Source organism: Salvia splendens, chromosome 18 (assembly GCF_004379255.2).
Source record: "Salvia splendens isolate huo1 chromosome 18, SspV2, whole genome shotgun sequence".
Taxonomy (NCBI): Eukaryota; Viridiplantae; Streptophyta; class Magnoliopsida; order Lamiales; family Lamiaceae; genus Salvia; species Salvia splendens.
This window is the reverse complement of record NC_056049.1, coordinates 2,363,060-2,388,435: the sequence shown is the minus strand read 5'-3', so window position 1 is coordinate 2,388,435 and position 25,376 is coordinate 2,363,060. Positions and strand designations below refer to the sequence as shown.

The following is a 25,376-nucleotide window of genomic DNA, read 5'->3' as shown; positions in this document are numbered from 1 at the left end:
AAAAAAAATCAAAATCGCCTCATAACATTTTTTTACGGATGCAATCTTTTCAATATTATGTTTCTTAATCATGTTCATTGACAATAATCCCTTGTTAAGTTATACGTCACCTTTCGACACGATATTTAAGAAGGTGATGTTAAATTAATTAAGCAAAAAATAATTAAGTATGAGAAAGAATTAAGGGTTGAATTTCAAAAACAAATAGATGATTCACGTACTGTGGGACTGTGTGAAAGGAATATGATCACTTAATAAGGGACAAATAAAGTAATAATACAAATAATTAGTACTTAGTGTCATTTTACTTAATACTCTATCCGTTCCATAATTGATACACACTTTTCTTTTTATTTTATCACACCAAATATATCACATTTCATTTTCAAGAAAAAATTTAATTTCACATTGATATAAATATATTATTTTCCATTTCAATAAACACAAAATATCTTCTAAAATATTATTTAATCTATTAAACTAATGTTAATATATCAAAAACGACATGAATTATTTACCACATCAGAACCAATTCGGACAACTGAAAAAAAAAATGAAGTTTATGCTTTTATGTTTCAATTTCAAAAGTTACAAGTATAGTTGAAAATTAATGAAAAATAATAATTTAATTACAATAATACCTAGCACTAATAACAATTATTAGTAGTATTGTTTAAGTAACAAATAGAGCAATAAAAAATTCTTGTTGACGTACTCATATATTTCACAAATGAAAAAAAAAAGCAATCGCTAATTAAGCCTCTCACTTAAACCTAATCACAATTAAGCCAATAGATATAAGTCAACAACCATAGTTTAATATCTAGCTCCTTTAGTGACAAATTTCAATCTATATTTACTGAGTAATTACTAGCACTATCAAATCATAAAAATAAAAAAAGAGCTTAAACAATTGAAACCACCACGCATCAACATAACGCCTTTTGTAGCAAAGCACGATTAATTAATTAATTAATTAACAAACAACCACACCGCAAATAATTACTCCAACCCCTCTTCCTCACCGCCACGTGTCTCCGCCGTGTCATCATCCCCGTCGGCGGCGCCAAAGAAAGTGCGATACCACAAAACCTCCTCATCCACCGATTCCTCCTCCTCATGGTGGCTCCTTGATCCAGCTCTCAGCTTCTGCTCCGCCACCATATCCGCCGACAGCCCCCACGCCCTCAGCCTCTCCTCGTCGTGGTGCACGGCGAGGCTGTACTCGCCTCCCTCCCCGAGCTGCATCACCCTGAACTCGCAGTCCTTCGGGCTCTTCAGCCGCTCGAACTCCTCCACCGTCCACCGGAACCACCGCATCAGGAAGATCCGGATCGCCAGCCCGTGCGACACGATCATCAGATTCACCTCGTCCCCGCCGTCGTGTGGGAACCTCTGCATATCAATGTCCCTCCACATTGATTCTAAAAAACCTATAGGATCATCGACTGCATATTAATTTGATATTGTCCAAGTTTGAATGAGCAAGCCGACACGAATTTGTTTAAAAAATTAAAAATGATCCCCATTGATTCAGGATAGGATCACCTAATATATTTCCTAACCGAACCTACTTACTCGAGACGCGGTCGTAGACGTCGGCTCCGGACTCGCCCTCGGGGAAACGGAAGAAGAAGCGGCCGAATTTGTCGCGGACTTCCTTGAGCTGCCTCATCTTCTGAGGGTCCTGGAAGTTGCCGAAGTCCTGCTCCCGGACACGGCACTCCTCTCTCACGCCGATCAGCCTGCTGGCGGGGAAGGCGCGGCCCATCTCGCGCAGCGTTGATCGCGTGCACTCGAAGGGGGAGACGTAGACGTAGATCTTCCACGAGGGGCAGCTCTGGTCGAGGAGGTTTTTGATGAGGGTGCCGGCTTGCCTCGCCTGCTCCGCCCCGCGCCGGGTCAGCGGGGTGCTGTGGCTGGGAGAAATGCCGTCTCCGCTGCCGGAGTTATCGCTGCTCTCGCCGTGGCGGAGTAGGACTATGCGCTTGGGAAGCCACCTGTTCTTGGGGGTTTTGTCAGCCATGGTGATGGTGGTGGATTTTTTAAATCTAGAATGAAATAATGGGGATTTCCGATTTTGTCTATGTACTATATATAACAATCTTTGACAGTTTCTTTTGGACGTGTCCCACGTAATAAGAAAGATGGAGACGCATCAGAGGAATCAAAATCACTTGACTTTATGAAAAATTAGAAGGTAAAAGTAATGACTGATATATAGAGAGAGAGAAACAGAGATTGGACAGATAGAGACTTGAGAGAGATATCCACTCTTTCCCAATCAAAAGTAGGTCAAAATACAGCTGGAATGCAAAATATTAGATGCAGAAAGAGATGAGTTTTTCCTTCTTTTGGTGAAGTTTTAGGAAAAAGTACCCTAAATGGGAGTACCTTTTTTCTTCTTCCAATAACAGGAATCACGCTAAATGTAATGACGTGTCTACTAGGCCGAGAGATTTAGTGATGAACGTGTATTGCACTTGCTTGATCAAGTTGGGGAAAGGCTGAGCCGCCTTCAGATCCGTCGTCGTCACTTATTTCATCATTCCCCTAACAGTATTCCAATCCACGACCTGATCCGCGTGACTGAATTGGCCTTCCATCCGCACAATCTCGATCACCTTGTTGCTGTTGGCAAACATGTTGTCAAAGACGGTTACGCCGCTCATCTCGCCCTTGATCGACTTGAGGAGCATAAACGTGTCGCCGGGGGATAAGATGTTGGCGACCGTGAGCTGCAGCAGATGGTGAGAGACGATTCCAGAGTAATCCATGTACGAATCGATAATCTGCATGAGGCCGGGGAGCTGGAGGTAGATGATCCCAACGCCACTGAATCCGGTGACCTTGTTGTAGCAATGGGCGAGGTTTGTGTGTGTTTTACAAACCAATTTCATTTGGGGCCATTCTCATTTTCGGAAGCAAAGAAAGGTGGGAAACCTTTTTTCCTATACTCAGCCAAAAGAAGGAAAAAACCGAAAGAGTAGTAAGTAGTAACACATACCAGACTTCATTCTCCGTCTCAGACGAAAACGGGATAGCAATCTTGGAAGAAATCGAGGATGAGAGACAGTGGTGATATCAATCATATGAAGATGAGATGATCATACACAGCTCAGTATAAAGATTCCTTTTAGCAATAACCTGCATGATCACAAACTAAGAGAGTTGTTCCTGAGTATCAGTGTGATTTGCCTTAAAGAAAAGAAACAGCACACTTCTTTGCCTTGCCAATCACAAAAAGAGAGTAAATTACAGTAGCACAACATAGTGTAAACAAAATTAGGGGATGTGTTAAAAACGTACCAGATTTCTTACACTGACCAGAAGAGATGACCGTGAAATCCTCGCCCGGGACGAGAATCTGCTCACCAACACCTGTGACTGCACTACTTTTATTTTCAAAAAAATGTACGACTATGTAGCATCTTGTCAAAGCATATCACGGTGACTGTTCAAATAGATTTATTGACAGAGGCGGAAGAATCTCCAGAACTTGTCCTCAATTACACGTGCAACTATACATAAAGTTGTAAATAGAGCATTTACCAACAATGATGCTACTTCTCTGGAATAAAAACGGCTACCTATTAACAATTTGATATTTCGAGATATACAAGTTTTGGATAGGCCAACAGGATCAAGAGTTTGGAGTTGATGAGAAATAGTGAGCAATACTAGAACCCTTTTTCACAACGTTAGCCCGCTTCTGAGGCTGCATCCATGCACGCACTTCTGCTTGAACCTCGAGGTGATTCATTCAAGACAGAAGGATCAATCTCATCACTCTTGTAACTCCATTCATCAGTTCTGGAATTGCATATTCTTTGGTGTTTGCTGGATTTTCCCAAGCGGCTTACCTTAAAAAATTCACATAAAAATTGGTTACCGTTTTGAAAACATGACATGAGGATGTGTAATGTGAAGAACACAAGCTCATGCCCTCTAAGAAGGGGTTAGGAAATGGATGATTACCAGATGAAGATGTTCCACTCTCTTGAAAAGTCTTAAGATTCGCATGACAGTCTTGACTGCCGAAAAATCTTAAGATTGATGAAGTTCCCTACAACAATACCACAAACTTGAACTCAATAAAGAAAATTATCATTAAATAAGATGATCAACTTCCTCATAAGTGGGTGGAGCAAATGACACATCACAGAAATTTTTGGTTTTAGGATTTCTTAATTTAGATATTATATACAGATGAAAAAAATAATGAATAACTAACCTTCTCTATCTTTCTTTCTTTTTATCTGATTTTAAACGAGGTCTTAGGAGATCCATCTTTGACTGAGTGAGTTTTGATTCCAGACCACTTTCAACTGAAATCAGTTTTGACCCACCTAAGCAATAAGCATGATGTAGGAGTATCTTCTTGGAGCACCAGGCTCTGCTCCTCACCAGAGAAAGGTGGGTCTTTCTTATCTACATCTTCGTAAATATCATCCTACATTGGGAAAAAGTAAGAAAAGACCAAAGGTATTACTCACAAGCTAAGATGAGAAACACACACTAGCTACATTTTCAGGAAAAGCTTAGTTCTCCAATCTAAACTTCTTGCTTGTAGTATATTTTATTCCATTAATGCATGTTTGTGTGTATAATCAAGATGCTGAATAAATAGGGAAAGTCTGTTTTACATCAAGGATTATATTTTCCACACAAAACTGATAATATGAAACCAAAACTTGCCTTAGAAACTTCTATTTTAACAACATCTGGTCCTGAACATGGCATGCCATGACCAAGCATCGTGTCATCCTCACACACATCATTTTCTGGATAGTCAGCCATATTTAGTCCTATGGAGCTCGTAGTACCTAAATCAAGCAGAAAGTTATAATGAAGATAACAGAAATTTCACAACACAATCAAGCTATATTCATACTTTAAAAGCAGAATATAGAACCTGATGGTGACAAAGGTGCAGCATCATTTAACTAAGCACGAGTCTGATTTTGGTGATGGAAATACTTCATAATTGAGTTCGTCCCCTGCCAAAACATTCAGAAGAATGAGAGGATTTTACTGTAAATATGAAGTGAACCTGGTTATGATTCACAAAAAAAGTCCACCAGTAGTAACATTGAAAGAGTAAAATTACTAAGAATATGTAACTGCACACTTTCCCAATAAGCAATAAGTAACTGCATAGAAAAGTATTGCAAATCTTTCACAAAATGAACCAACTGTATAAAGATGCTCTAGAAATAGTATGCAAGCCAATTTTCCATCAGAAACTAGATTGGTACCACGGATGCACAAGAAGTCAAGAACCTTAAACATTGCAAGAAATGATGACATCACATTTGTGTGCTATAACCACATTTACTCATTTACATTAGTGGGAAACATGCAACATGAACACTTAAGAACAATATAAATGAGCTGCATGAGGGACAAAATGACTTCGACTCACAGTTGGAATATCAACTATTTTACTTGCTGAGACAGAGAGACCAGTTATTGCCCACTCCTGCTGCGTGGATTCTTTCAACTTCTCATGGTATACCCCAACATATTCACGCAGCCCGGCATGAAATAGATTGAGGGCATCTTCTTGGATCTTTGCAACCCCATACCTTAAGGAGCATGACTTTGAAGGGAACTTTTTGAGTGATTCCGAGTCATTCAACTGGGGGATAAAATTCACAAAAAATGAAGTGCAATAGTAAGTTGTTTGTAACATGTGAGGCTTTTAGTGCTATATGCAATAAAAAAATTTAGGCAGAGATAGACCTTATAAGCACTTGCATGCAGGGTAAGAGTACGAGCAATGCGTTTATTCTGTTCCATATCACGAAGAAGACGTTCACTCAATTCAGAACAAAGATCATTCAGCCACTTCTGGACCTGCAATAGTAGGCAGTGGAGGGAAATAAAGTTGCGATCATCGAACTACAATACTTTGTATCTCAAACAACTATCTGAAAAGGATAACAGATCTTACAAGAGAGGGAGAGAGACCGTACAGTAGAGAACTTTCTAAGAGCCTGACCTCCAGGAAATGTCTTCCCGGAACCATGACTTTTGGGAAGGAGGCGACCCTCTACCTGATCCCCACATATCCCATGTGCAATAGTCCATATCCATGTACTGTTATGGATGATAAACAAATCCAAAATTGAAGACAGTTAATTACAAAAATGTATAACTGTAGGAAAGGTAAGATTTCAAACTTCAGAAATGCTATTTTATGAAAGTGTGCAAGAAAGCATATTTTATAATGTTGAAGAAACTGTAGACAATGATGTTATCTTAGAGAAGAAAAGGGATGACTAGCACTAGAACCCGCAAAGTAAGAAAAACAGAAGGGGTGCCTCATACATATCCAAGAAATAAAATCCTAGAATCTTAGCAAGCGAAAGATGTAAAGCGGTCCATTGAATATGAGCAACTGTTATGCAAGATATCATCGGATTAACAGCTGAACAACTAATGTTATAAGGAGGTTTATGGAATTCCATCCCAGTAAATAAGCTACCAGTCAAAAACAATTTTGTCATAATATAATGTATTCCTATGTATTAAGAACGTACCAAAAATACACAAAGCAGAATACAAACCCAGTATTTATGCCACAGAGATCTTGCAGCTTCTCCTCTGAAAACTGCAATAGATCCCCAACAGTGTTCACAGCACACTTATCTTGCAAAGAGGTTCCCAGTTTTCCTCCAAGTTGTTTCCTGTAATAACTTATGCCTTTATGTCCAAACAAGAAGTTTAGCCATTTGCTATAGAATAATCATAAAAATATACTTCATTTTTTTAATAGGCAGAGATGCAAGCAGCTCCTCAACAGATGAGGAAGGCACAATAGTCTGTTGAGCAGGTTTGTGCATTCCACTAGTTAATTTAGCAAGCATCTGTTCACATCATATAAATGCCCAGTTAGAGTCCGGAGAGGAGCACATTTTTGTGCGCAAACTCTAAAATGAATATACATTGACAAGATTGAAGCACATGATTAAAAAAAAATGAAATGCTACCACTGGCCTTATTATGGGCTATGCCAGCTGAACACGTGAATTCAGTTTTCTTCAGAACTTCCATTCTAAGTTCTGCTACAATAAGGGCTCCACATGCCAATAATTTATCACGACGATCAGCATTGCTAAGAAACCATTCCATCACACGATCTCGATTGTCAGATCCATCCTTGTCCTGGGTTAGCAAGTACATGTAAAAGTAGATACTCCACAAATGGTATGCAAGAACTTCCCCCCCCCCCCCCCTTCCTATACAAATGAAAGGTTTAAATACATAAATAAAGAAACACTGAATGGCAGGGAAACTAATACGAGGCTGGAAACTTTGAATCATTATTTGTATTTTTTTGGCCAAAGAACTTTGATCCCTGTAACATATATATTATTCCATCTTGCAGCAAAATGGACGCACCAACCTAGGGGGGCAAAAAGAAGTACTAATAGAGTATGGAGAAACCAAAATAAAGTTGTATACCGAATGAAGCCCCAAAATGTGTGATTTAAGAGCTTCTTCACTAATTGCTTCCAAACTCTCAGGGGGATTTTCGGCCAACATTGTTTCTGCAGCTTCAGTAAGATCCAGGTAGACTTCATCAATAGAAGCACGCTCACATCGACCCTTGCTTGAAAGGATAGACACCACCTACAAGTATTTTGTTTTTGTTGAATAGATAGATCCAAAAGTTGGGAAATAATGTCTTACAAATATTCACTATGTAGACCTCTGAACTAGCATATCCCGGTACACAGTTAAATCTGCTTTACCATGACTCACTGGAACTGTTACAAGCTCAATTTCAGGACAGACCTTTTTGGCCTCATCACCACGCATTGACCTTAAAACCACATGAAAAGTAACATTCACAATCACGCATTTTTGTTGTTGAACACATTTAAATGGTTTTTCGTTTTTACCTTTTGACACCAAACGCGCGGGCTTCATATCCCACAGCAATAAGACCCCCTCCTTGCCACGCGCTGTACTGCACAACTGCAGTAGGCCGACCTCTTAACCTTGGCTGTTTCCGCTGCTCAACTGCAGAAATACTCATAGCATATTTAAAACATAAAAATTTCATCAAATAACTACTCTCCAAAAATACAAATTTGGTTAGTAGAATTACTAATCAGTTTTTTCTAAATGCGCTGATCAAAGACATATCTACAAAATTTTCATGGAAACTCATGAAATTTCATCAAAATAGCTAGAATATACTCAACTACAGAAATACTCATAACATACTTAAAATATTGATATTCGTCAAATAGCTAGAATATTCAGTAAATCGTGAAAAAAAATCATCAAATTCTACTCTAAATGGCTGTGTCAAACAAACTCGGTTCGCGTAATTACCAATCAGTTTTCTCCAAATGCAATGAACAAACAGATATCCATAAATTAATCAAATGAATACGGTTTGTGGAATTACTAATCAGTTTTCTCCAACTGCAATGAACAAACAGATATCTATAAATTATTCAAAAAGTTGAGCAGTTACTAGTAGGCGAGCCACGAGAGCATAGAGAGAGGGGGGGGGGGGGGGAAACCTTGACATAGAAGTAATCCATGTCAACGTGAGCAATAACTCTAGAACCGGACGATTCTGATCTCGCCACAGGCATCTTCAAATCCTCTCCCGCGCGTTTTCGAGCCTTGATTGGAACCCTGATGCTCCTTTCCCTCCACAAATTCTACTCCTCCGTTGCAAAATTCGCACCAATTCAATTTTGAACGCATTCATTTCCGCTCGCGCAAGCCCAAAAAGCAAAAAGCCCTTTAGCTCGTGGACTCATACTTCTTCAAAAATTCCTTCTATAATTGGGCCTCTTTCTGGATACCTTTATAAGCAAATTATAGTGTAATTTTAAAATTTAGATATTATTATTATTAATAATAATATATACAGTAATTTAGTTTTCATTATTAAATACGATTAATGATTCTAAACTCCAATTAGTGGTTCTAAGCTCACAGTTTATACACTCCTGCATGGAATTTTATGTGAATGATATACTCCCTGCAACCACGAAATACGTAACATTTTAAGGCGAGGCCAAGAATTTAACGTTGGGGGCACAAAATGACATAGACTTGATTCTACATTAACGAGCTAAAAAGTATTCAGAACTTAAATTATAAATACTCCTAACAAAAAATAAAATCAACTTAATGTGAATGTACATGAAAGATCTAGAAAAAAGAGTGAAATGATGAATAAAATTAAGGTGAAGGGTCGAACTCGACAACTAATGCTTTAAATGCGGCGAAACTGTCAATTGTGCCACAACTTTTAATTACATCATACATATATAGCATATACATAATCGTCAATTGGTCGACTTCGCCCCTGGTATATTTTATTAACACGTGTTTAAGAAAAATGTTCGTGGTTATAAAAAATTTATTTTTAAGCCGATATATTAAAATAGTGTGAGCACATATTCTAAAGTGGGAAGCCAAGAAGTAAAACATGATCAAATCTATGGTTATGGGTCCCACGGATTTATAACTCAAATCCCACATTCAGTTGGCAAGAAATAAGACAAGTTTCTACCTTTTGGAATTTATAAATTAATTAATTATTTTTTTGTCCTTTGTGGAAGGCCATCCACAACGCTGTTCCTATACCGTTCCTAAACCGTTCCTTAAACTACTATTTGCGGGCTCCACTGTACTTTTTTACTCCATTCCTTAACTAAGGAACGGAACCTGCAACCCTCCGTTCCTTAACCGTTCCTTAAATTACTATTCATTCAATTTCATTTTTATTTTTATTTCCAACTCAATTCAATTAAAACAAACACACTTTAATAAAAAAACAAACACACTTTATTAAAAAACACACAACATTAAAACAAAGTTACAACTTAAACTTAAAAAAATAAAAAGCACACAATTAAAATCCTAAAAAAATAAAAGTACACAATTTTAATAATTTCATCCGCCAAAGTTTGCCCAAATGTGCTCAATTAGATCCTATTGGAGTTGGGTGTGTGCGCTAGAGTCGCGTGTCCTTGCACGAATAGATAACCGTTCTTGTATAGACGGATGCGCTCCACTTCGAGGCGGACTACTTGTGGTTGAGCTTCCGGGGGATTCGGGGTCGAACCAATTTCCCGCCTCGGATCCTTCGTCTTGGACAATCATGTTGTGCAAGATTATGCACGTATACATGATGTCGACCATGTTCTCCATGAACCACGTACGAGCCGGGGCTTTGATGATGTTGAAGCGCGCTTGGAGAACCCCGAACGCCCTCTCCACATCCTTGCGAGCGGCCTCCTGCTCCTGCGCAAAAAGAGCCTGCTTTGGGTTCGCAGACCCACTGGACGTCTTCACGAAGGTAGGCCACTTCGGGTAGATGCCATCAGCGAGATAGTATCCCATTTTATAAAGCCGGTTGTTGGCGACGAAGTTGATGGTCGGCGCTTTACCATCCAAAACTTCGGTCAAGAGGTCGGACTGGTGGAGCACGTTTACGTCGTTGTTCGACCCGGGAACCCCGAAGTACGCTTGCCAGATCCAAAGGCGGTAGTCGGCAACGGCCTCGAGTATAACGGTTGGGTGGGTGCCTTTGTGGCCGCTCGTGTAGGACCCCTTTCACGCCACCGGGCAATTCTTCCATTGCTAGTGCATGCAATCGACGCTGCCGAGCATCCCGGGGAATCCGTGCACTGTTTCGTGAAGGTCGAGCAGGAACTGACAATCGGTCGTGCTTGGCCTCGGGAGAAATTCGTCGGTGAAGGCTGCCCGGACGCCTTTGCAGAATTTGAGCAAGCACATTCGCCCAGTGCTGTCTCCGATGTGGAGGTATTCGTCGAACATGTCGGCCGTTTGTCCAGTCGCAAGCTGGCGGATTGCTGCAGTACATTTCTGCAGCGTCGTGTGGCTGGGACGGCCGACCGCGTCGAACCCTTCCTGGAAGAACTCTTCCCGGGCTGCCAAAGATTTGGCGATGTAGAGAAATAACGGTTTCCCCATGCGAAAACGGCGACGGAAGTACGTATCTCCCCAAACCGGTTTATCGCAGAAGTAGTCGCGTACTAACCTTGCGGCGGCTTCCTCCCGGTTACGATGGATATACGTACGGGAGCGTCGTTGGGGCGGCGCGGCTTCTTCCGCCTCCCGTCGTCGATCTTCTTCAAGTGATTGTTCCAATATTTGACGCATTTGTTCAAAAGGATCCATTAGTTTGATTAAATTTGGGAGAAGAAAAACAGAGCTGATTTGAGATGAAAATTGGGGTGGAAATAGAGAGGATTTGAGAGGAATAGAGGTGTGTTTGTGAGTGAAATGAGTATGAAATAGGAGTATTTATAGAGTAAATAAATTAAAATAAATAAATAACGGCAAAAAAAACGGTAACAATACCGTTGCAAATTTTTTTTTATTAAATTCGAATTCTTTAAAAAAAAACGAATTATTGCGTCACCGTGACGACGCCCACTCGCGGGGCAGCGAGTGGGCGTCACGCGTCGAATGGGAGGCCGCCACGTCGCCTCGGCGCGTGGCGGAACGTGTCGTGCCGCGTCTCGCGGGAACGGCACCCGGCACGGCACCGGCACGGAATGGCGATGACACGGGCGGCTGCAACTCGTGCCGCCGCGGTTCCGTTCCTCCAGAACGAAATAAGGCACCGCAACGGCACGCGTTGCGGGTGCTCTAAAACGCCCTCGAAACAGTGTACTGCAAGTCTGCATTTTGGGTTGAATACAATGAGACAAAAAAGCTGTGAAAATTGGGGAAGATTGAGAATGAGAGGGGTAGAAGTGTAATCTTCCATTTATTTCTTGAAATGACTATTGAGACAGTTTTATAAAGAGCACCCGCAACGCATCTCGCGGGTAGGGATGTCAATCGGGCCGGCCCATCGGGTTTCGGGCCAACCCTACTCGGGTTGCGGGTCAATCGGGTGCGGGCTAATCGGGTTGAGATTTTTTCGGGTTATAAAAGTTCAACCCTAACCCTAAACGCTCGGGTTTCGGGCTTACCCAGCGGGTTAATCGGGTTGCTACCGATAAAATTAACATGCGATTAATCCAATAAATAATGACGAAAATTAGTTATATTTATAAAATATAATATTTAGTTATGATAAATTTGAGATTTATACTTAAACTCAAACACAAACATGATCAAATACTAATATTTGAGATTTGTGTAAAATAAAACATAAATTTAAATATTTTAAAGCATGTTTTAAAACATGTTTATAAATTTAAATATTTATTAATGAATTAGAAGTTTCTAATTTATTTATTTGTTATTATATTAATAAAAATTTAATATATAATTTATATGTTTAATATATAATTGAATGTTATTTTTTTAGTTATCTATATTATAAAAATAATCAATGAAATTGTCCAATTCGGAGTCAAACAAATAGAACAATAGAAATTTTATCGGGTTTTCGGGCCAGCCCATCGGGTTTTCGGGTCTGACCCTAACGGGTTGCGGGTTAATCGGGTGCGGGCTAATCGGGTTGTAATTTTATCGGGCTAGAAATTTTCAAACCTAACCCTATAAATTTGGCGGGTTATTCGGGTCAGCCCACGGGTTGCGGGCTGCATTGACATCCCTACTCGCGGGTGTCTCTTATCTCGTCCCTCCGAGATGAGACGGATGCGGGACGCATTGCAGCGTCCCGTCTCGTCACCATCCCGCCGAGACGGATGGCCAGACGTCTCGCCACGCGTGACGCCCACTCGCTGGCCCACGAGTGGGCTTCGTCACGCTGACGCAATAAATAATTTTTTAAAAAACATTCGAATTTAATAAAAAAAATCAAACGGTAATATTACCGTTTTTGACCTTTTTTTTACTCTATAAATACTCATATTTCATCATCATTACACACACAAACACACATCTATTCTTCCCAAATCATCTCCAATTTTCATCTAACCTCTCCAATTTTCATCACAAAATGTTTGGCGACGGAAACTCTGGCGGTGGCGGCTCCGGCGAGTTTGACATCAACGTGTTTGGCGACAGGGGGCATGTACAGTGTATTGGGTGGTTCGGGTTCCGGTTCGTCGACGCCGGCGGGGTACCAACCACCCCATTTCGATGTGGATGCATACGCTCGTCCCTCCGCCCCGAGGTATTCGCATGGATTATCCCAAATTAGGGAGGATTATCCGGATGAACCCACTTCGGAAGGAGGACGAGGTGGTGGAAGCTCCAGGGCATTCGACGCCGTGGAGGAAGAGGCGGAGGCAGCCGAGGAGGAGGAGGATGTAGGCCGGCATCCGTACAGCCGCAAGGACACGATGGTTGTGTACAATGCCTGGATCAGCGTCTCGTACGATCACATCGTCTGGAATCAACAAACCCGGAAGTGCTTATGGGAAAAGGTCACTGAGGCCTACAACAAGATTAAGTCGAAGGGGTCCCGCCGCCGCACATTGAAGATGCTCCGCGCTCACTTTGACCGAGTCGACAGAGAGGTCAAAAAATTATGCGACATCTGCAAGACTGAAGCGGCTCATTACCAAAGCGGAGCCACGGGAGCTGACATTCTGAGATCGGCTTTGCGAGTCTATTTCGACGACACCGACAAAGAATTCAAACATGTCGATGTTTGGGAGGTCGTCAAAGACGAGGCAAGGTGGGCCGTCGGTGTCCAGTCCAGCACGGGCTCGACCTCGAAGCGCACGAAGCACACAGCGGATGACTAATACTCGTCTAGTGGGGGCTGTTTAGGCAGAGCCGCACAAGAGGTTGCCTCGCAGGAGGTTGAGGGCACGACGGACGATGCAGGGGGTCCTCCCGTGGGCGTCGTCGGCCGCAAGGGACCAAGGCAGCGTAGGCGGCTAGAGGGAGGAGGGGCCGAGGCGAATCAAGCCAGACGGGCTCCCAAGGGCCGCCCTCCTCCTTAATGTCCATGTACTTCACCGCCACGATGACGGACACTTCCCGCATGACGTCTGCCCAATTTCAAGCCCATCATACCGGCATTGTGTATCTGCGGGACAACTTGGTATTCCGCCTCCACCGCCTCCGGGGGATGATTCGCCAGCGGAGTATTTTTTATAATTCTATAAAATTATATTTTAAATTATGTTTTTTTTATTTTGCCATGACTTTAATTATGTATTTTTTTTAGGATTTTAAGTTGTCATTTTTATTTTATTTAATGAAGGGCGTTTTTATTAATTTAATTTGTTGGAAATAAAAATAAAAAATGAAATTGAATGAATAGTTAAGAGATGAGATGGTTAAGAGACAGATAAGAGATGAATGGTTGCGGTTCTGTCTCTTAGTTAAGATTGGAGTGAAAAGTACAATGGAACCCATAAATAGTTAAGAGATGAGACGGTTAATAGACGAATAAGAGACAGTGTTGCGCATGGCCTAAACCACCTGTGTCGTAAGAATTCATTTCACTCCATCAGAGCACCCGCAACGCTGTGTCGTTGCGGTGCCTAGGCCGTTCCGGAGGAACGGTTCCGCGGCGGCACGCGTTGCAGCCGCCGTGTCGTCGCCAAACCGTGCCCATGCCGTGCCGGGTGTTGTTGCCGCGGCCCGCGGCACTACACGTTCCGCCACGCGCCGAGGCGACGTGGCGGCCTCCCATTCGACGCGTGACGCCCACTCGCTGCTCCGCGAGTGGGTTTCGTCACGTGACGCAATAATTCATTTATTTTAAAACAAATTCGAATTTAATTAAAAAAAAATTGCAACGGTATTGTTACCGTTTTTTAGCCGTTTTGTAATTTTTTTTATTTTTTTATAATTTATTTACTCTATAAATACTCCTATTTCATATTCATTTCACTCACAAACACACATCTATTTATCTCAAATCCTCTCTATTTCCACCCCAATTTTCATCTCAAATCAACTCTATTTTTCTTCTCCCAAATTTAATTAAATTAATGGATCATTTTGAACAAATGTGTTTGTTTTTTTTATTAAAGTGTGTTTTTTTAATTGAATTGAGTTGGAAATAAAAATAAAAAATAAAATTGAATGAATAGTAATATAAGGAACGGTTAAGGAACGGAGGGTTTCAGGTTCCGTTCCTTAGTTAAGGAATGGAGTAAAAAAGTACAGTGGGGCCCGCAAATAGTAGTCTAAGGAACGGTATAGGAACAATGTTGTGGATGGTCTCACAACACTTAATAGTGCGAGCCTCAATAATTTCTATGGCCGATTAAAATTAATTCTCTGACACAAACACCAATAAATGACAAAATTGGCCTCATATCCTATAAAGTAAACACTAAACACGCCCTAAAAATAAAAATGGTATATTTTGTATGAGCGTCAAATAAGATAATTGTGGTGCTAAAATAGCTAATTATTTTTTCATTATAATTGGGAAGGTTCGAATAACAAAATTATGGAGATAAATTAGTTCCAATTTTGACCAAATTAGCTTTGGGTATTCCTACTTGTCTAAGAAGAAATAATAAAAACATCCATATTTACTAGAAACTAACCACTTTAATTAACGAAAAAAACTAACCACTGGAATTATAAAATAAATAAATTAATAAAAAAGAAATAATGTGGCCGACATTCTCGTCTTCCCCAATCACTACTACTAAACCCTCGCAAAACCCTCACTCTCTCTGCAGCTTCGCAAATTTGTCCAAACCAATCGATCCTTCTCCCTCCCAGCTGCAGTTTATGCATACTTATATCTAGGGATGTCAATTAAGCCCGCAACCCGTGGGCTGACCCGAATAGCCCGCCAAATTTATAGGGTTAGGGCTGAAAATTTCTAGCCCGATAAAATTACAGCCCGATTAGCCCGCACCCGATTAACCCGCAACCCGTTAGGGCCAGACCCGAAAACCCGATGGGCTGGCCCGTAAACCCGATAAAATTTATATTGTTCTATTTGTTTGACTCTAATTCGACACTTCATTGATTATTTTATAATACAGATTACTGAAAAAATAACTTTCCATTTTATATATTAAATATATAAATTATATATTAAGTTTTTATTAATATAATAATAGATAAATGAATTAGAAACTTCAAATTCACTAAAAAATATATTTAAATTTCTAAACATGCTTTAAAATTTCTTGATATTTATGTTTTATGTTGCATAAATCTCAAATATTAGTATTTGATCATGTTAATATTTGAGTTTACGCATATATCTCAAATTTATCATAATTAAATATTTTACATTTTGTAAATATAACTAATTTTCACCATTATTTATTGGATTGATCGCATGTTAATTTTATCGGTAGCAACCCGATTAACCCGATGGGCTAGCCCGAAACCCGAGCTTTTAGGGTTAGGGCTGAACTTTTATAACCCGAAAAAATAACAACCCGATTAGCCCGCACCCGATTGACCCGCAACCCGAATAGGGTTGGCCCGAAACCCGGTGGGCTGGCCCGATTGACATCCCTACTTATATCCATCAATCGATGCAGATTCATGCATATGAATAAAGGCGGGGTTTGATCGCTATACACATTCGTCAAATCGCCAATAATCAGAGCTTGAAATGAAAGCAGTAAGGGCTCTGACACGATTCCGCCCAATCGCCGGAGATTCCGCCTTCTTCCGCCGCTTCTACTCCGCGCAGCCGCAGCACGACGACGTTTCGCCACCGAATCCCGACGAATTGTCCGCGCAGGATGCCGTCTTCGACAGCTCTCAATTCGACGATTTGAATCTCAATCCCAGCCCCGGCAGCAGTAATCAGGAGTCAGCGTGGGACGAGAAGTACAGGGATAGAGTGAAAAGCAAAGTATTTGGGGAAAATGTTTCGCATTTGAGGATATTGCAGAGGGAAGAAGAGAAGAAGAGGAAGGCTGGGAGGCTGGCGAATGAGCTTCTGGAGGCAGCGTTGGATGCAGGGGAGAGCGAAGATGATGAGGAGAGAGAGGTGACGGAGGAGGAGCAGAAATCGTTAGCTGTTGGCATCATTGGAGCTCCGAATGCTGGAAAGTCTGCTCTCACTAATTACATGGTTTGTGCCCTTTTTTTCACATTCGGGTCTTTTCACATTTGAAATAAGGTAATTGGATATTCTTTGATATTGCCATCAATTTGATTGTTTCTTCTCCCTTTTTTGGGTTTAGGTTGGAACTAAAGTTTCAGCAGTTTCGCGGAAGGTACATACCACCACTCACGAGGTTTTGGGAGTCATGATGAAAGGAGATACACAAATTGTAAGATTTCTGATTATTTGATGTTTCAATTTACTAGTAGTTTTTTGAAAATCAGTTTCTCAGGGATGTAAGTTAGCTTTGAGTTGAGCATTTCACCTAGAATGTGTAAAGCTTATCTCAGCATATGCTGCAAACTGTAGATGCTATCTTTTGCTTTGAATAGATTTAAAATTTAGATACATTGTTCTAGTAGTGTGAACATGACAGAAACTTGCCCTTCTTGAGAGTTTTGGGTTGTTCCATATCTCAAGTATAGATGCCCTGTCTGGGAGTATTGTTATTTCAGCCAATTACTTGTGCAGTCATAGTCACATGATGCAAGCTGCATTTTCTTTCTTCACTAGTTAGGAATGCATAGAGAAGCAAGTTTATAGCCAAGTCAGCGATAAAAGTGCAATGCCCTTGCCACTGGATTAGAGGCAGTGATGACATTAGTGTTCTTCCTTGGGAGCTTTCAGCTTTGTTACCCTGTCTCTTGTAGGGAGCGAGTTTTGTGGTTGCGTCAGGAACTGTTTTGTCCATGATGTCCAATGTCCTCTCCTCATATTTTCTTTTACTTTTTGTCTTTATTTTTAAATAAAATAATAGTCACAACACTGATGAATCATGCTCTTTTCATTTAATCAAAGATTTTTTTCTAATTCTGATGCCCACGCAGTGTTTCTTTGATACACCAGGACTTATGTTAAAGAAAAGCGGATTTCCTTACAATGATATCAAAGTCCGTAATGAAAGTGCCTGGGGTTCTGTTAGTTTATACAATGTGCTGATAGTTGTTTTTGATGTTCACAGACATATTACCAGGTCCGGTTTTCCTTTCCCTAGCTAACTTTTGCTCCTTCACTGTGTTTCATCGATAAATCAATTTTTAGATTCTTCTACAGTCTATGAATTAATTTGTAATCTAGAAGCTGGAGGTCAAATGCAATGCGTGTACATAATCCTTTCTGCATATATGGTGTTGTTGAGCTGCATTTTTCTTCCCAGTTTTGCAGTTGTATTCTTTTAGTAACATTACACATCTGGATAGAAGTTGCATTTTAGTGATTCTATCTGAACCTTTTGTTGGTCTAGACCTGATTCGCGAGTAGTGAGGTTGATTGAAAGAATGGGTTCTATTAGCATCCCAAATCAGAAGCGCATTTTATGTATGAACAAGGTTGACTTGGTTGAAAAGAAGAAAGACTTGCTCAAGGTTGTAGAGGAATTCAATGATCTATCGGGATACGAAAGGTGTGTTATACTTTTCCCCTATATCTCGACTATTCTGAAGTGATTCCTCATACAAGCTTTAACTATTCTATAGGCATTTCATGACATCGGGAGTCAAGGGTGCTGGGGTGAAAGATCTCACAAAGTACTTAATGGAGCAGGTGTGTTTTATTGCCACCCTCGTATTACTTCAGTAGGTCGTCTTTTGGGATTATATTTGGACATTTGTGCTATATATAGATACAAACAATATGCAGAGAATATTTTGTGACTCGATATTGTGGTCTTGTGCCTGTCTCGTACAGAGTTAATAGATCTGACTTTAGAGGTGTTGTTCTAAGATTTTTAACCTCAGGCAGTACAAAGACCATGGGATGAAGATCCATTTACCATGAATGAAGAATTAATGAAGAACATATCTCTGGAAATTGTGAGAGAGAAATTGTTAGATCATGTGCATCAGGTAAATCCACTCTATTATTTGTGAAGAATCAAGAAATGTGTTTAGCTGATTAGTCCTCTTTGTTATAGGAAGTCCCGTATGGCATTGAACATCGCTTGATGAGCTGGAAGGAGTTAAGAGATGGTTCTGTCCGAATTGAGCAACACTTCATCACTCCCAAGATCAGCCAACGCAAAATTTTAGTAGGGAAGAAGGGCTCCAAAATAGGGTCAGTATGCTGATGCATCTCACTCTATCCTATATCTAAAATGCTATCCATTCGCTGACTACTTTCCAATCTCTTCTATTCGAAAGCAAGCAAGTTTAGAGCGGTTTCATTTATGTTGTGCACCTTCTCATCCATTTGACTGATTGCTATCTATATCAAGCACTCTTTGTTAGTTTCACTTGGTGACAAGTACCAATCTTTGACGTGCAGGAGAATAGGAATGGAAGCGAACGAAGAGCTCCGAGCCATATTCAAGAGGAACGTCCATCTTATCCTCATGGTTAGAGTTAAATGACTTAGATGGGTGGATTTTTGCAATAACGTTCCCCCGACGCCGTGCACAGCGTGAAATTACGTTGTTACCCCTGTGAAAAACTCAGCTTCAGAAGAGGTAGATAGCTGGGAGATGCAGTTAAGGAAGGATGGTTTCTTATCTTCCGTATATGTCACTCCTTTTAAGCACTCAATCGCCACCTTAGCAGCATTCTATTTTTTTGCTAGATTTATTATTTTGTCTTCATTATCACCTTTGTTGTTTCCCCATATCACGATCAAGGATTTTGATGTACACGAGAGAAACATGTAAAGTTGGTTAATTTATTGTTGTCCAATTACCGTCAGAAACAGATTGTCAGTTGGTAATTTTATCGACTGATTATGGACAAAAAATCAGTTAGCAAAACTTTTTCATGTTGGCAAGTTATCTGACTCCAATATCCGTCGGTAAACTTGATAGTGAATTTGGCGCGAAGCATGTCTGCTGATATCCGTCACATATCCATCAGGAATTTTATCAACGGACAACATCGGAAATTCGTTGATAATTAAGGGGGTGTTCGGCTGGCAAGATTAAATCTCATGATTAAATATGTATCATGTTTGGTTCATAAGATTTAACCCTTTAACTTAATCCTAGATGGATAGTCTCATGATAATTAGTTATAGTCTCCCCCCTTCAACTAAAATAATCTCACAACTGAATCCTAGATGGATAGTCTCATGATATTAGTCATGTCAACCGAACGCCACTAAGTGTACATATCTTAACCTATTAACCAAACAATATTGCTTAGAAAACAAACAAACACATACAACAAGCAAAACCCTAATTAGCCACAACTAGGCAGCAAATGAGTTATACGGAAGCGTGAGCTGCTCGAGCAGCGCTGTGATCGGCACAGTCAGCCTTGGCTCGTACGCAAACCCACGCATCCCGTCCCCACCCCCCATTCGGACAAGGACAAACCGACGACCACCTCTTCCCGCCAAAATCAAACATCACTGCCCTCTCGACCCCTTGATCACCACCACCACGTAGTCTCCATGTGCCACCGCATCGAACCCCCAGCCCCACTCGGCCCCCGCAAACTCCCCATACAGCTGCTGCGGCCCCACTCGGATAAATATAATCACATATACTTGTTCTCTCCAATCATCAAATCTCTCGAATCATCCAATTAAAATTCAAAATGGAATTTTACTCATTGGTCTGCTACAGTGATTTTCACTTAAGAAAATAAAGTAAAATTACTCATTATAATCAAGAGAAAAAACTGGAATTTGAGCATAACTTTTTCACAGCTATGTATTACAATCGATAAAAGCAGGTACATTTATCTTATAAGTGACCAGCCAAAGGTAGATTTTGGCCTTTGTCATGAAACAAAAGAATAATTACTCAAACTGCATTAACCTCAGAAAGTCAAGGATTTGGGCTGTAATTTCTACAATCTAAAAACCAACCCAAATCACAAAAACTGAAAAAATGGTAATTTTCTGATAAATTATAGTAGAGGCTATCCTGACATCTATATCCAAAAAGATAGTTACAACATTTAAATAGAAAGAATTGCAACAAGCAGCACCAGTTAGAAGCTCAAAAATTGTGATCGATAGAGAATCGTTCCTCCTGATGTTGATCCCAGTTTAGAAGGAGGCACCATCAAATCTCTAAAATGCCATACGACCAGCAAGCCTGCTCTCAGATATCCTTCGGTCAATGGCAGCATCAATAGAACTCATCTGAAACAAACATCCGAATAACTCTGTATTAGGAAAGCCAAAAGGAGCCAATCTTATGATTATCAGTCAATATATTAGAACTTAGCATGTAGTCAATATATACAAACTTTGCAAAAGGAGCTGACCTGGCCCACTGAATTCACGTTCGATCTAAAATTATATTGTATGATATGTATGGGCAAAAATCTGTTGGGTAATGGTTGTTCACCCAAACCCAACACTTCTTATCAGGCAACCATAGGTAGAAGTCAAAAATTGAAATTAATTTCCAAACAGTAAATGCATACACTGTGCTCTTAACCTTGCAAGGAGCTAGTGGGAAGATCCTCGAAAGATCGCAGCATGCTAACAGAATTACTAATTATTAGCAAAGAAAATGGAAATACCTACTTGGCTTTGAACCTTCGCTGGCCACAAAATCGGCAGGATTGCTTGCCAAGCGGACAGTGGCCAAGAACAAAAAAACAGCCAATCATGTGAATGGGGTAGGAAAGTAGCAATATCCATAGCCATATTGTGAGGATTTTTTATGTGTATTTGGATATATAATTTAAGGCATAGAATATCTTAAATCTATGTAAACAAGAATAATACGTGCAATGGAAAACCACAAAAAGTCTAGCCACCGGGATATTTGAGTAACTAAATCATTTATCCGGTATGAAAGAAATTATTTTATAGGTTGTAATGACTTACCTGGTTATTCTCATCATGCACCTGATACTTCAATAAGGACAATCTTCTTTCCTCCTGAAAAATTGACAAGAAATGCAAAAGCTTCTCAATAAACAGGGGTAGTTACAACGTTTACAGAAATTTCACATTAGAGTTAAAATCCTACCATAGACATAGCTTCATCATCCCAAACTAAGTAGACCTCATTAGTTGCAGGTTGTGTAGATGGGGCTTTGTTTGCAATTAATGGAGGTGGTCCTATAGACGGGCCTTCAGTATTTGGACCAGATGCATAGGAATGTGAATTTGCAACAGGTATGGCTGTAGACAATGGGAAAAGCATGAGAAAGCAGATAAATAAGAAATGGATAAACATGAGAATGCGGATAGGCATGTGGAGCTGGTTTTGATCATGATAATGTGATGACAACTATTTTAACTACACAAAAATGGATAATAAAAAAGAAAGCTGAATAAACATTCTGCAAAGCAAAGAGGAGTTTTCATGACATTCCATAAAGGAATACGAGTATACGACTCAACTACCGTGGGACAGAGGGAGTGCAATTTACAACAAGAAACAGATTCTCCAATCTAGTACAATGTAGTTTCTCATATACAGTACACCAGCAAATCATTATCCAAATCAGAGAGAAACTAAGTTATCAAATTATTAAATGGTAAATAAACACTGGGAAAAAGTGAGTAGAACGAACCTGGGGTTCCTGATGTTTTGTAATTGTTGGCTGCCAAAGTGCCGCCGAAGAGAGGTTCTGCACTCTTTATTTCTGTAGAAGAGCTTAAAGGCAAGCTCATCGAAGGTATAGGAGCAGAAAATGGGGAGCTCTGAGGAGGAATATTACTGTTAGGAATGACAGGAAATAAAGGTTGAGAAACAGGAACAGGAGGTGTTGTTGCAGGCATCCCTGGAGGAGTGATTGGAAATGTTGGTTGAAGCCCAGGGGGTGCTGTGGATGGAACAGTAGACTGAATATTGTGCACAGGAAACAAAGGCTGTTGAGGCATTCCTGCTTGGCCAGGGAACGGAACTGAAACAGCTGGGTGCTGAGGATACCAAGGTTGTGGACGAGGTGGAATTTGCCAACCAACAGGTGGCCCAGGTATTCTGGGATTGTAACTGAATCAACAAAAGAAGTCAATCAGGCAAGATACATCTTGCTCCAATATGGAGTGGTAACATGAACTCTTGACTGCGTGTCCTCTTAAACTAGTTCTAGCAACTAGATTTGTGGCTTAAGTTACATAACAATATATGATTTGGAAAAAAGGAATTAAGAAAGAACCAGTCCTTTTTTACTGTCTGAGTAAATTATACAGTAAATTGCCAAAATATTAACCAGAAATAAAGAAGCAAGTAGCAGGGAACTTACTTCGGAGGTAATGGGCCGCGGGGAGGATATCCAACCCCCAGTGATCCCGGCATCACACCACCGGTTATCTGAGAGATTGGTAGATCAACTTTAGCTGCTTTTGAAGGGTTCTCTTCATCTGTTGAGCAAAAAACATATCAAAATGTTGGCATTCAATAGGACACAGCCACAGAGCATTCACAGCCATCATTCAAATGGCAGACAGGGTAAAGACAACAAACAGGGTATGGTACAAAAATACATATCACAGTCCAACTTCAAATCTTGAATCTTGATAGCATTAGAGTTTAGAGGTGCGCAATTTGGTTCAGGTTATTTTGTTCGGTTATTGGCTTTCCCAAATCGATATGCTTCTCTCTGATCAGAGTTTTGGGTTTTCCATACCCAAATTGAACAAAGCATACTATAGATTTTTGCTGATTTAGTTTACGTTGGTTCAAGTCTGACTCCATGCCACAGGTGAAGTCAACATTAAACAAATCTGGGAACTGACATGCAGACCGAAGACAAATTATCTTCAGCCCAAACGTGTCCGAACTATATGACAATTATTATTACAAACTGAACATATACTATCTCATTAAAACCTCAGGAAGCAGTAGGGCTGCAGTGCAAAGAAGACATTACAGGATCAAGCAAAATAGCTGACAATACCTTCCTCTCCATAATGTGAAGCCAGGGCATCAGCTGGAATTCCCTGCATCCCATAAATCTCAATCTCCGTTGTTTCTCTTCCAGGTTTTGCATTAGGGACTCTGGAAAAACAATGCCGCATTTTATCAGAAAAAAATTGAATTCAACCAGCAGCAGTTGTCAATCCCTAAAATACATAAAATTACACATACGAATCCCCAAATCCTATATAGCTCCACGATAATACTTTATAAAAAAATTCCAAATTTTCAATAACCAAAAAAGTTGAGATAATTAAGCATAAGCTGCAATACGAAACAATTAAACACAGATAAAGAGGCGATTCTTCGAGAAAGAGAAAGACGGACTTAGTGACTTGTTCCTTGTGAACCTGAAGCACGTGGATGGCCATGCCGCCGGCAGTGGAGAGTTTCTTGTGGCAAACATGGCACTTGAAGTGCTTGGCCTTCTGGTGCTGCACCAGTATCTTCTCGTCGTCAAACTCCCTGTCGCAGTAGTAGCACCACACCTTATCCACCGCTCCTCTCTTCTTCTTCTTCCCCATTAGATATCAATCCGTCAAATTAAGCAGCCGGAGAATATCAGATCAACAATTACCACACCAATTGAATATATTTCGCACTCAATCGATCGACCAATCAATCGATACTGAACTGGAAAGTAGGTTTGTTTTAGGGCAGCTCGACTCGTCTCTGCGCAGCAGCATACTTACTTCAAAACAAATTATTATTATTATTATTATTATTATTATTATTATTATTATTATTATTATTATTATTATTATTATTATTATTATTATTATTATAGTACTTTCCTTCACGGACTATATTCTTAATTTTTTTTTGGTATTTTTAGTAATATAATGATTATATATCCTCTCCTTTCCTTCTCACGGGAGGAAATTGTCATTCAAGTTTCTACATTGTTTTTCTTTTTTTTTTTTGTATTTTTATTCGGATGTTTACTAATAAATTAGGATAATTTGCTTGTAAATTTCTAAATTTTTTAATTAGATTATGATTTTGCATATTAACTTTAAAATATAAGGGGTAGTATATTATCAAACTATTGTATTTTGTTTTACATAACAATTGTTTTATATCTTTTTATTTAGATTCTACAAATAAACAAGGATATTTTGATTATAAATCCTACGTAATTTTTTGTCAAATTATGATGTGCATATTAACTCTATTTACTAGTACTAATTTATTCTGATCTAATAACTAATCTAACAAATCTAATTTAAATAATTTTATTTATTAAGTTAAAGTTCATAATAATGAAGATAAAATAAGGCGAAGAGAAGAAAATAAGGAGCAATAAATGTACACCAAATATTTTTTTATAAAATTAATAGTATAATATTAACATGATGTTATTTTTTTGACATCCGATAATATCACGCAAGCAAATTATCAAGGCGTGTCAGCATATGAATCGGTACGAAAATATTAAGGGAAAACTAAAATTCGACGAAAGTTTAAGAGAATATATATTAAAAAAACCCTCAAGAAACGATTTTTAAAATAAATCATTGGCCTAAACAAAATTTTGAATCAGTATGCAAAGACATATACCTCAACCATGTCAATTCCTAT

At 39.7% G+C, this 25,376-nt stretch overlaps 3 protein-coding genes and 1 pseudogene across 6 annotated transcripts; 1 reads left to right on the top strand and 3 right to left on the bottom strand.

The window, feature by feature from the left end:
- Positions 1 to 798: 798 nt before the first annotated feature.
- LOC121777380 (phosphoglycerate mutase-like protein AT74H) lies at positions 799 to 4,067 on the bottom strand. Of its 3 annotated transcripts, none has more exons than XM_042174621.1 (4): positions 3,979 to 4,067; positions 3,310 to 3,858; positions 1,579 to 3,162; positions 799 to 1,433 (listed from the first exon to the last, which is right to left on the bottom strand). In XM_042174621.1, exons 3-4 carry the CDS (start codon positions 2,024 to 2,026, stop codon positions 1,003 to 1,005), a joined length of 879 nt encoding a protein of 292 aa, XP_042030555.1. In that variant the 5' UTR covers positions 2,027 to 3,162; positions 3,310 to 3,858; positions 3,979 to 4,067; the 3' UTR covers positions 799 to 1,002. The 3 variants fall into 3 exon arrangements, with proteins under 3 accessions (XP_042030555.1, XP_042030554.1, XP_042030553.1); XM_042174620.1 differs by having other exon boundaries at positions 1,579 to 3,147; XM_042174619.1 differs by having other exon boundaries at positions 1,579 to 3,863; positions 3,979 to 4,066.
- Positions 4,068 to 4,697: 630 nt separating this feature from the next.
- On the bottom strand, positions 4,698 to 8,516 carry LOC121777379 (annotated as a pseudogene).
- Positions 8,517 to 16,409: 7,893 nt separating this feature from the next.
- LOC121775838 (GTP-binding protein ERG-like) lies at positions 16,410 to 19,657 on the top strand. Its single transcript, XM_042172911.1, has 8 exons — positions 16,410 to 16,948; positions 17,061 to 17,150; positions 17,809 to 17,954; positions 18,225 to 18,383; positions 18,457 to 18,523; positions 18,718 to 18,825; positions 18,894 to 19,033; positions 19,244 to 19,657. Exons 1-8 carry the CDS (start codon positions 16,481 to 16,483, stop codon positions 19,326 to 19,328), a joined length of 1,263 nt encoding a protein of 420 aa, XP_042028845.1. The 5' UTR covers positions 16,410 to 16,480; the 3' UTR covers positions 19,329 to 19,657.
- Positions 19,658 to 20,691: 1,034 nt separating this feature from the next.
- On the bottom strand, positions 20,692 to 24,467 carry LOC121777745 (protein SUPPRESSOR OF FRI 4-like). Of its 2 annotated transcripts, none has more exons than XM_042175094.1 (7): positions 24,123 to 24,467; positions 23,776 to 23,876; positions 23,122 to 23,239; positions 22,447 to 22,868; positions 21,897 to 22,051; positions 21,752 to 21,805; positions 20,692 to 21,055 (listed from the first exon to the last, which is right to left on the bottom strand). In XM_042175094.1, the coding sequence occupies exons 1-7, from the start codon at positions 24,317 to 24,319 to the stop codon at positions 20,984 to 20,986; spliced, it is 1,119 nt and encodes a 372-aa protein (XP_042031028.1). In that variant the 5' UTR covers positions 24,320 to 24,467; the 3' UTR covers positions 20,692 to 20,983. The 2 variants fall into 2 exon arrangements, with proteins under 2 accessions (XP_042031028.1, XP_042031029.1); XM_042175095.1 differs by having other exon boundaries at positions 24,146 to 24,333.
- Positions 24,468 to 25,376: the final 909 nt, after the last annotated feature.